Raw genomic sequence first — 11837 nt, 5'->3', positions numbered from 1 at the left:
CAATGTTGATCATAGCCACGCGCTGGGGTTGGCAAAGCGCAGGACACGCGCTGAGTTCCAGACATTGTTATGGCTCGGCTGTTGTCGTCGTTGCAGCGATTGGACACGGGTCACAACCCGAATGCTTCTCGAGATAGCAATTGTCACGAGCCCAAGTCGAGTGCCCACGCAATGCTCGGGTCCAATCTATGAACCGCATTTAAATATCGTCACTTGGGTGTACTGCGATCCCCGAGTTACGTCATCAAATTTTGCAAAGGAGAGATTGAATGAAAATAATCGCTTTTGTCCTTGAAATTACACCACAACAAAGGAGTTTCTTGACCAATGGCGTTGCGTGTGAGTATCCTTGAGTCCCAGGTGTGCCAGTAAGCTCGTGTAGAGAGAAAAACATTTCAATTGAATATCGTTGCACAGCTCCTTTAATGCTCCTTATTGTCTTTCTTTTTTGTGAACAGTGATTGATGGGCTGCTGACGCAACCCTTCGCGTGCTCCTCGATGGCGAGCGCCTCGAGCATTTAGCGTGCATGAGGATTGTTGTTTCTGGCAAGAATGGTGGTGCTGGTTCAAAGCTACACTGCACTGGCATGTCCTCCTATGAGCGGCCAGATGTCCTGCCGCTGTTCACGCTGCATGCTCGCGGGCTCTGTCGTTGATACATCGGCCCGTTTGGCCAATGCAGCATTTCCCGCAAGAAAGGGGAATGTGGTACACCACACCTGTTGTGCATGGCAGAAACTCCGTTTTGTGGGCCGTGTTGCAGGATTTTGTCTTTCTTCTTCGGTTCAATTCCCTGCACATAGAGTAGACTTTGTTAGGCGCGGAGCATATATCTACTTGAACGTCATTTCTTGCGGCAATCTTTTTCAATTTGTGCGTAATCCCATGAATGTAAGGTAGCACCGCAATCTTCCTTCGAGTTTTGTCTGCGTTTCCGTTCTCCTGCCTTGTACGCTTCAAGTTTTTGCAGATGTTCGCACAGATTGATACCATGAGACTAGTTGGATATCCCGAATCTCGTAGGCGGGACATCTGTTTTTCAAAATTTTGCCCTATTTGATGTTCACACGATTTGTGTAGGGCAGAGATTAGAGCCGTGCTTGCGACACTTCTTTTGATGGTTCTTGAGTGTCCAGATGTGAACGGCAGAAACCCTTTTGCTGACCGGAGTTCGTACCTCCAGCACACATGTCCCTGATTGAAAGTCAGAGCGATGTCTACAAATTTTATATTTTTGTCGACTGCTGATTCATAAGTGAAAACTAAGTCAGGGCAACTTTCTTGGAAGCATCCAAGAACCGTATTTCTGTATAACTTTACCTGGCCATCTACCTCCGTAGCATTTAGTATTAAGAAGTCGTCCACATATCGGAAAATCGCCTTGACGCTTGTTCACGTTTCAGGTTGTTTTCGATGATCTTGCCGCATGCCGCCACGTACAAATCACGTAGGTGGGGCACCACCCGAGATCCAATACATACACCGCTTTTATGCACCATTTGTTGGTCTTGATATACTACCACAGTCGCGTTTAGATATATACCTATTAGTTCTAAAAAGGTGTCTACATTTATTCCTGCGGCGTTCTGAAAAGCTCTGGTGCCTTGCTTCTCAATGGCAGAGCGGAGAATCGCCATAAGGTTTGTGTGCGGAATCGAATAGTACATGTCTTGAATGTCTATTGAAAATCCAGATATGACACCGGCTCCATTTCCTTGAATATATGTAATTTATTGTTCCGAATTCTTTATTTTGTATGGATCATCTGATTGTATCAAGGATATGCGATTGGATAGGAACGTCGACAGATGGACTTGCCTGGTCTCTTTTTCCGACACAATGGCCTGAAACGGTTGTAAATTTTCACAAAAAAAAAAAAAAAAAAACTTGCAGTTTTTTTTTTGTTTTTCTTATTTTTGTGCAGAGACTGTTCAGGTCGTTATTATCAAGGAGCTTTAGAACTGCTTGTTCAATATTTTTGTTTCTTTTTGCGTCCACGTCAATGACGTTCTTTGCCATGGCGGCAGAAGCTTTCTCTTTGTATGTGGCTGAATCTAGTTGCTGCGCGCGGAGTCGGAGCGTCGGAGTAAGGAGCAGCAAAGCACTTTGAAAACCGCGAAGTAGTTTTCTAACTAGCTCACTAACACTTTTTTACTGGTTGTGTGCTATAACGGACACGTTTGTATCACTAAAGTAAGCGAGAATGTCATAAGACACGAAAAAAGGCGCGAGTGCTCCGAGAACGAAACCAACCAAATTAAAGAATGGCGGCGACCACGTTAGCGTCCTCTATCCGCCGGTCGGGTAACTACTGAGAGGAAACGTTTCGGTCGCGCCATAGAGTTATTATAATATACGTACATTATAATAACTCTATGGCTCGTGCCAAGCGCGGCAAGGTATTTTTGTCGCGCAGGTGTAGAGCAGTAGAGATTATAAAGAGCCTAGATTCTAGAGAGGATCCATCTCAAACCTTGGGGAGCTTTTGCATTATAGTGGCGAACGCCTCCCGCGCCGATTGGTTGCAAGTGCGCACGCGCTATGTTGTTGCGTGGCAAACGCCTTGTTCACCACCTCGCATCTTGGCAAACGCCTTCTTCACCTCCTCGCAGCTTGGCAGCTTGTATTGCGAACGCGGCTACGCGGCCCGAAAATCACGTGACCCCGATCAAGCAGTTTGGCACTCTCTGTAATAGAGGCTCTCCAGTAGAGCGTAGAGAGCACTAATTACAGAGAATTTCCAACTGCTCAATCGGGGTCACGTGGTTTATGCAACGCATTTTGCAATGCGACCTGCGAGGAGGTGACAAAAGTGTTCATTGTCTGCAAACGTCCCTGCTTTTCCTCCTGCTTTCCTTCACGCCGAGCGAAAACGGAGCGCATGCGCACCTGCGAGCGATTGCCACAAGAGGTGTCCGCCATTAAACTGCAAACGATCCCCATGGTTTGTGATGGAGCCTCTATTCAATCTAGGCTCTCTAGAGTAAGGAGCCTGGTGAGGTGGCGCCATCTACTAGTGGTTTGTGTAGTCACGGCCAGACTTGATTCGCGCTCGCTCGCGAAATCTAGCATAGCGTGAGCCTAGTCCGGCCGTCCCGCTCTGTAGTGACGCAAAAGCATGCATAAACTCTCGAGTTTTCGCTCTAACCCTCTTTTGCCGCTATTCGTTGGCACCGTCTTGACTTCTCACAAACCGCAAAAATGAAGCTCCCGACGTCACACCCAAAGTCGGAATCTGATGTAACGAACGCGCCTCCGGCACCTTCGGCAACAGTCGTTTCCGGCTTTCATGGAATCCAGGGGGCGCCACTTGCCTCAAGCGGACGCAGAAAGTTGTGTGTGGTGTTGATGCCTGATGCCTGACAACCAAAAGCTGTAAGTGCATCGAAACTCCTTATCACTTATTCAAATAACGCTTTAGCAGTCAATTAAAGCTGGCTTAGGACCTCACGGGACGCCCGCCCCATCTGTCTCGGCAGCGATGCTGCACAGCTCGTGTCAGCCGATCGACAGCACACCGAATACAGCGCTCGCACACAAAACGCTTCGGCGTTTTTCCGGTGATCTGTGCTCGCAGATTTAGAGATTACGAGCGGATTTCTATTTTTTTCGGTCCCACGTTTTTATATATTTTGTGGGATACAGTTAATCTCTCGTGCCCGCGTCCTCAAACGACCACGATATCTCCGCGACGAAGGACGCAGAACGGAGCGACTCGAGGGAACATTGTTCGCCGTTTCTTTTTTGTTGTTTGTTTTGTTTTTCGTTCAGACCGCGGACTCTCGGTTTGGTTTGAGACCAGCCACTGCATTATTCGACGCCGAGTCCTACAAAATCTCGGAGGAACGACGTTATATATTAACGACGGCTTTCACACCACATCTACCTCCCACCCGTCGGTTTCTGGACAACGCACAACGCTACGTTCCCGCTGCAATTCGAGCTGTGTCAGCGTCGTCGCTGATAAAGTGGTCGGCATAGACCACTTATGAAATCTCTCGATCGTAGCGCTCTTTCAAACCATTCCGACTAGGATCATAGTTTAGCGCCGCCTCCGCGCGTTGGAAGATGACCCGTCAAGACTCTGTGCATTGTTGAGTCGTCGAGTTACAGCACGTCTGTGCGTGCGTGTGCACGCGTGGGGCTTTGCAACGCCGCTCATTCATCGAAAACTTTTGATTGACGTTCCGGTGGTTCCTTCCTCCACGCCGCCGTGACCACGGTGGGTCAAAAGTTCCCGATAAAATTTTCTTTCTTTTCGTTTGAACTGCGACGTTTCATTACCGATGCAGTGTTCGACAGACGCGGTTTCACGGGCTTTGCCGTCCTAGTTTTTACGACATGATATGCCCACGTCGTTTCGTGCGCTATCCCCAAAGAAAAAAAAACAAAACAAAAACACGTTTGTACCTTGGACATATGTTCACTCCATTGTGCGCGTTATTTATTTATTTTTGCTGCCAGCTGCCGAAGCCAGGCAGCTCAAAGTGTCCGAAGTTTATGTGGCACAAAGGTCTCGATCCCTCGTGAAGACTCTGAACAATATACTCACTGGGCGTCCTTCAGTAACCGTTTTCCGACGATTTTAATAATAAGAATGATACGTTCGCAGTCTTTATAGGCCATAAAGACTGCAAGCAAGGCGATAAAATAACTCGCGATCATTTTTAGTTGGTCCGAGCTGAACCAGTTCTTTTGTTGTTGTTTTTGTTGTTCTGTTTGTAGCGTATTTTGCTCTTTTTTGTTTTCTGCGGAGATCGTGTGTGAGGATGCAACGTGCACTGAACTGTTCTGACTTTTCTCCCGGAACGCGAGTTATCCGATGAGGAATTTGTTTTTTTTATTGCTTACGTTTTGTTTTTGGATTGTTCAGGAAAACAACTTCTGGCGGCGAAAGGTGATGTTTATGCGAGGTCTATCGTGATGGAATGCTATTTCCTGTTTCTTTTCATGTTTTGTTTGTTTTTGTTTTGTTTTTAGTTTTAGCGTGAAGCATAGCGTCATTCGTTGTTCTAGAGTAAAGTAAAGCATAAATACATGAAAAAATATATCCACGCGCGGTCTCTTTGCGCACTCTTTTTTTTTACGTTGTGCGTATATTCGTTACCGAAAATGAACCGTTTTCCGTCGCGGTGAAACGTGCGACTAATGATGAAAAGTGCTCAGTGCCTCTTTTTTGTTGACTATTTCTTACGCTGTTGTGTTTGTCTCTTCGAGAATCTTTTTTTTCTTCTCGAAAACATGGGATGGGGTAGGGGAATTGAGAAAAACCGGTAGGTGGTTGTTTGCCGTTTTCAAGAAGTTGACTATTTTTATTGTTTCTTGTCTGTGTCGTGTAACATATCTCTAATTTGCGCCTTACAACCTTTGCAAACAAGAAAAACGGGAAAAAAAAAACAACAAAAAAACTGTCCTAGATGCATGCAGTTTCGTTGGGAATAGGGTGCAAGTATTCATTTATTCATTATCTTGGCCATCCTCTTTAGTTTCTCCCCCAGTATGATGTAGAACGCGAACTAAATCGCCGAGGTCGACAGCGTCGTTTCATATTTACTGATAGAATAGAATAGAATCACGTGAAATAGTAGATACAAATTGTGCTGATCTACGAAAGGAGGAACTGCTTGCGTCAGTAAAAGATAGAAAAAAGAAAACTAGGCTAGAATAAACAAAACAAACGTTCTGGAGTAAGTATATAGCCATCAGAACACTACACAAAGTACCGATCAGTCGTAAAAATAAAACATTCATATGTGCTAGCAATTCAACAAAAATAAAAAAAAATCACCTCTTTTGTTCTTTCCGCAACAAATTATCAAACTGTAGTCGTATTTCAGATATCGATATCATTACCAAATTATTAGTAATGATATCGATATCCAAATATTGATTGACATTACCAAATTATTGACAAATGATGCGCAGGATGATTATGGTTGTGCAGAAAACCGAGAGAAAAAGAGTTGAGGTCTTACTCCCGGTCCTTGTAAACTTCTCACAGAGGAACTACAGACGCAAGTTGAATGAGTAGGATTGCGATATTGCGTGTGGGAGAAGCTTTCTTATTTGGGAATATTTATATCGAATGGTGGTCGAGATGTTTTGCTCAGGAGGTGCGATCGTCGGAAGGAGCGTCCACGTTCGCCGGGGAAAGCTTTGAAAAAGAAGATATTTAGAATGGATGCTACGGATATAATTTTAATTTCCCTCCACTAGTGCGAATGCCGATTTTTGTCTCGCGACGGAACTCCAGTTTTCTGGCGACCCGAGCAACTTTCTTTCCCAGTATGGCCTGTCCACAAAACGAGTTCTCCTGTGACCAGCTGAAAAGGCCCCCTTCCCCCAGAAAAAAAGATAAATACATAAGGGGGTATTTTGGCGATTTTTTCAACGGCGCGGTGGTGGCGCGTCGGGCGCACTTCCGGTTTCGGGCTGCGGGCGGAAGTCACCATGCAGGACGTGCTTTCCTGTGTTTTGGAAGAAAACAAACAAAAACCTTCCTTCTCGTCAAAACGCCGCGGCTGGGGCTGCTGTACCGAAGGAGTCGGGAAAGGTTTGGAGGTCAGGTTTCTTGTGTTTTACGCCTGCTCTGTTCTTCCGAGAACCTGGACAGGGGCCATGAAAAAGGAAAACCAGACGCCGTCGGACCACGATTGTCTGTGCCGGAAGCACTTTGGGTTGAATTCACGGATACTTGTGGTCGTCAGATTGATTTGTTTTGTTCCAACATGAACGCGGAAAAACCACCAAGTCATACGGACCACCTGCGGACTGCGTTCAGTGCGTCTTCAAGCTCAAACGGCCGCCTGATCGTTCGAACTGTTGTCTGCTCTTTCAAACGTTTCTGCTTGTTGTCGTCTGCTTGTTCAATCGACAGGGGTCCGTAGAACAAGCGCGGACCCGTTAATTGCGATAAGAAGTAAGTGGAGGTTCCAAAGGACTTTTACGTTTGAAGTTTGGTTGGGGTTAGTAGGCTCGGTTCAAACAGTAGAGATGCAAGGGGATGTTGATCTGTTACCAGTGGCCATCACCTACTTGTTATGCCTGATTCACTCGGTTCGATTCTGCTTGCGATTTATCGACATCGACCATCTCAGCTACGGTTCGCACTTTTGCAGCCCAACCGACTTCATGGCTGAAAATAGCGAGCAGAATCTCATCATGCAAAGCAGCCTTTAAAGTCCATTCTGCGACGTCCACGCGGAATGATTCGCCACATGTCGCATTATTCACGCGACGTTAATTTCGCTGAGGCCGCTAAACATTATTCGCGCGAAGTTTTGCGGTGTAACGAGCCTCGTTAATCTCGCTGAGGCCGCTCAAGTAGTCAGACATTGCCAGGAAGACGTAGAATCAACAATTCTAACGCGAAAAAAAAGAAGCACGGGGACACACATCTACGTCGACAACATCGCATTCCAATGGTTTGTTTATGGGCGACGGCGAGCCTCTTGCCCACACTCCATCGCGCATGCGCGGTGCCGGTGGCGTCCGCTAGGGGCGCTCCGGTTTGTTTGGCTAGGTGGCGTAAGCTACCGCCCGATCCAAAGGGCTCAGCCGGATTCATCCATCCATCCATCCAAACATGAGTTGATCTATATTTTTTTAATCACCGACCTTTACCCTTTTTGGTATGCTATTTAGTATCGCGAAATTCGGCATATTTATTGTAAAATAGACAAAAGAAAATGATGCCATAGCCAAGATTCAAATATACCCGGGCTTTTTAGTGCCGTATCGTCAGTGGCAGGCAGGCTCACCAGTCGAGCAGGCAATCTAAAAAAAATGGACTATGTCGAGCATTTGATGTCTACCGCTGCACGGTTACTGTGGCGAGTTTCCGAAGCATTCATTTGACATTGAGAAACTGCTTGTAATCAGTTGTTCCCAACTCCTACAGTCCAAAGAGTGAACCTCTGCCTTCCACTGATATCACGTTTTCGTTGTTGCCACTATAGACTAAGCTTCAAAAATACGACGAGGACCGAAGTTGTAAGTTCAATAACTTGGCGAGAAAGAAAAAATAGTTTCACCTAATATATTTGGGATACTATTGCAGCGATGTGGTGTTGGTGTGTTTAGAAACTTCGGATAAATCGGGGGCCATGAAGAAAACGCCGGAGTACCCGATTAACAAAGTCGAAGATCAGTGCGCTGGTTGGACGTGACTGAAAGTTTACACCGAGACGGCTGTCAGATTCGCTTGAAATAAAGCTGTTGCGCATGCGCAGTGCCGACAGCAGCGCGCCGCCGCCGCAATGACGACTCAGAAAACGACACATGTTGTTTCATTTTGTCCGCTCTTGCGTGTATGCGTTCAGCAAAATCACGTTTTTTTTGTGTTTTGTTTTTTGTGTGTGAGTGTTGGCGCAAGCAGCGTTGGTTTCTCCTCGATCGAGTACGGAAAGGCCCTCCGAGTGATACGCTTTTTCTCTTATGCGATGTCAGTGGGACCAGGTTTTCCACGAAGGCCAAGTGTCTCTCGAGGTCGTCGCGGCGTCTCAAGATGTTCCCGAAGGACCTGTTTTGCCTAGACGTCCTTATCGGGGTCGATGGGTATCCCCCCCCCCCCCCCCCCCCCCCCCTCCCCCCTCTCTTTTCAGCCCTCACTCGCAGACACTACTTCGGTATATCGCTTTCGCTGCACTGCAAAACGATTTTCCATTCGTTTCACTTCCTCTCGCTGCCTGCTCTCTCTTTGAACGTTGTAATCAGGGTGCGCAGACTCTTCCTGTGTCCGTTTTTTGTTTTCTTTTCCGACACCTGCGATGCCCTCGGGGACAACTTTCCGTGGCCATGCTGTGCCCGCGCACTCTTTTTCCCGTTGAAAATTCCACCGAAAGTTGTCCCCTAGTGTGGTCTTGCCTCTGGTCGTTGTCGTTCGTGTGGATTCCATTGGTGTGAGGGCGCTTGATCTTCACCAGGCGCGTGTGTGTGTGTGTGTGTGTGTCTAAAAACCATAGATAAATGAAAGCACGCGATCCACACAGGGAGAATTTGTAGCTCCCTAACTAAATCCGCGCACAAACTGCTCGTATAGCTCATACAAACGACACAGTATGCAGAGTAAACAAAGTAGAAAAAAAAAGTTTTTATCGTTTTATTTGCATGCGTGTGTTCACTGAAAAACTGCCTGTGTTTCTACCTCGGTAACGCTCGGGCGTCTCGTGGGCTTCGAGCATGCACGCGCAGCCAGAAGCATGACGGAAGGCACACATCGGGCATCGGAAAGCGACACCTTGCCGTTTTCATCATTTCGAAAGCCACTCGCGCGTTTGTTTTATGCTTTTTTTTTTCTCATTACAATTAAGTAAGTTGCTTTGTCGTAATGACAATTATAACTTCGTCGTTATTACGGCGATGGAGATATCGCGACCGGCACTCCGTGTCAGGTTCCACGAGTGCTGTTGCAACAAAACCGCTGCTGTTTTTGCGAATAAAAGAAAGAAAGAAAGAAAGAAAAAAAAAGGAAGCATGGTTTTCTGCGTATATGTACGTCACGGTGACGTCACTCTCACGCCAATGCCTGCTGTTATTCGAGATTTCGTGAAAAACGAGAAGCGCGCGCGCGCTTTTTTTTTTTTTTCTTTTTTCTTTTAGTCGATTGGACGAACGTAGATCGCAACGGAAATCGGCGTTATTATCAACTGTTTTTTTAGTTTCTTTTTCTTTTTGCGTCCGGACAAGTTTAAATTTGGTCGACGCCAAACTGGCCGTTGACGCAGTCGTTGGGACTCGATTTGCCGTTCCATATAATCGGTAATACACGTCATTGTTCGTTTCGTGCCAAGAGCAGTATTCTGTATACCACTCATGGTCGTCATGAGCTATAGGACTCTAACCTACAGTTTTTTAAGAAATGGGAGGCGCCTACTTCCCCGCAACACACCCCGGGAGCCTGGGAGAACCAACCGCCGCAATCTGCGGAGGTGGATCGGCGAATGACGAGGTTGGAAATAGTGTTAAACATTTAAACATGCGCACGCGCACACACACACACACGCACAGACGCAGAGAGAGAGAGAGAGAAAGAGTTTGCAGGTGACATTGAGCATGGCGTTTCGCGTGCCAGCGTGTTTTTTTTTTTCTTGAGTTTTTCTTTGTTTTGAGGTTTTTCGAAGATGAGTTGTCACCAGCTCGCCTGTTGTTTGGTATTTCATCGTCGTATCGTTATCGGAGGTACCCGAACGATCTACTAGAATTCTCTAGTTTCCAAAATGGGACATTGACGTTCCCTTCGTGGCCCCCGTTTAATGGAACGCACTTCCAGGCACAAGAAGCTCGGAAACGCGACTACTAACCGAGGTGTGATTGTAGCCGAAGGGAGTGTGCGTTGTAAACGGAGCCCAGTGGGGAGTAATCCATCCCGCCGCGGCGCTGAATGATGGAAGAAATCTGGATACCTAATCCCCTTTTTCGTTCCTGAGAGAAAGAGAGAGAGAGAGAGGTGGTTGTCCGCGCGGCTTGACTTCGGGAGGGCATTGCCCGCGACCGACAAAAGACTCCCGAATGCTCCTTATCGACGGAAGGACGAGGTTGACTTGACGCAGCTTTGTTCAAAAGTCAAAAGGGAAATTCGTTTGCGGGGGCGGCTTTGTTTGGCCAGCAAGAAGTTGGTTGTCTCGTTTGTGTGTCTACGCGAGATAGCCGAACTGCGTTTCTACCAATTTTCCCGTACCGAAAAAACCGAAACTCTCCTGGAACGCTTTCGAAGAGTGAGTAGACGCAAATGCACCTAGCTAGCTTAGCGTCACTCCATTAATCGTTCCAACCAGAGCTCGAGTTGCTCAGGGGCGGATTTAAGGGTGGTGAGGACACTTTCCTTTAAGACCCCATGTGCCGCTTTCTGTTTAGGGGGATAAACAACATTTATTACACTTTTTGCGAAGAAACGCACGTTTAGATTTTTGGTGAAATTGCAAATATTAGGTCAACGAAAAGCAGATAGATGTGGCATCGCCTGGGATTCCTCATTACCACCAGATTTCTCTGCAGGCCCCAAGCCTGACGTCACCGACGTTACCTCCTCACCCTCAATTTGTACCCGCGTAGTTTGATTACTAGCACGAACCTTACAAAAATTATCAATGCGTTTCAATCTATACCCGTTTTCACCCCAAGAAAACAGTAAGTTTTGCGCATTGTTCATACGCCGCGCGAAATAGTTCTCGCCAGATTTGGTTGTCGGAGGCACAGGCGATGCTTTTGGCGTTTGAAACGTGTACTCCTTGATAAGATAACCTGTGTCGACTCTAAAGTGCTAATAAATATATCTTAAATCTCCACCTAAAGGTGAAAATTAGTAATCATCCGCGAGAAGCCGGACTTTTTTTCCTATGCTTCTTGAGGTGAAAACAGGTATAGTTTCTAATGTATTCAAAAAGAATACATTGAAAACTCCATTAAAACTCGTCGGTATAGACGCTTTGCAGCAGCTGTGCATGGACGCCGCCATAACTGACCTTCAGTTTTTGTTTCCTCTTATTTCGTTTATTTCACTTCATCATTACCATAGCAGGCCAGGTTATTGCCACATTAGATTCAACTGGGTCCTTTTCTAAAGCATCGGCCTTTGTAGAGGATCGTCAACTACCGCCTCAGTTGCTCGGCATCTCGGTAAGACAAGAGAAGGTCAGAAATGGCGGCTGTAATTTGGCGCGTGTGTAAAGCGTCTATATATATATATATATATATATATATATATATATGTTTTTTTTTTTTTTTTTTTTGTAACGGGAGCGTGTTGTCAGGAGCTTTACTAGTAAAGTATTTGGTGTTGTTTTGGATGGCGCTTTCGTTTCACGAGCGCGCCAGTTTGGGTACTTTGTGCCCGCTC

General features: G+C 46.4%; 1 protein-coding gene across 1 annotated transcript in view; it reads left to right on the top strand.

Moving 5' to 3' along the window:
- The first annotated feature begins 3234 nt into the window (after window positions 1–3234).
- The window catches only part of LOC8035299 (protein pellino), a 61918-nt gene continuing 53315 nt past the window's right edge, over window positions 3235–11837 (top strand). The window contains exon 1 of the mRNA XM_029974238.4: window positions 3235–3376. Coding sequence (XP_029830098.1) covers window positions 3357–3376 — 20 coding nt within the window. The 5' untranslated portion in view covers window positions 3235–3356. The remainder of the gene's footprint in view (window positions 3377–11837) is intronic.

The sequence above is a fragment of the Ixodes scapularis genome, unplaced genomic scaffold (assembly GCF_016920785.2).
Source record: "Ixodes scapularis isolate PalLabHiFi unplaced genomic scaffold, ASM1692078v2 PGA_scaffold10__122_contigs__length_95168666, whole genome shotgun sequence".
Classification (NCBI taxonomy): domain Eukaryota; kingdom Metazoa; phylum Arthropoda; class Arachnida; order Ixodida; family Ixodidae; genus Ixodes; species Ixodes scapularis.
The sequence above is the reverse complement of the archived record's forward strand: the minus strand, read 5'-3'. Positions and strand labels throughout refer to the sequence as shown.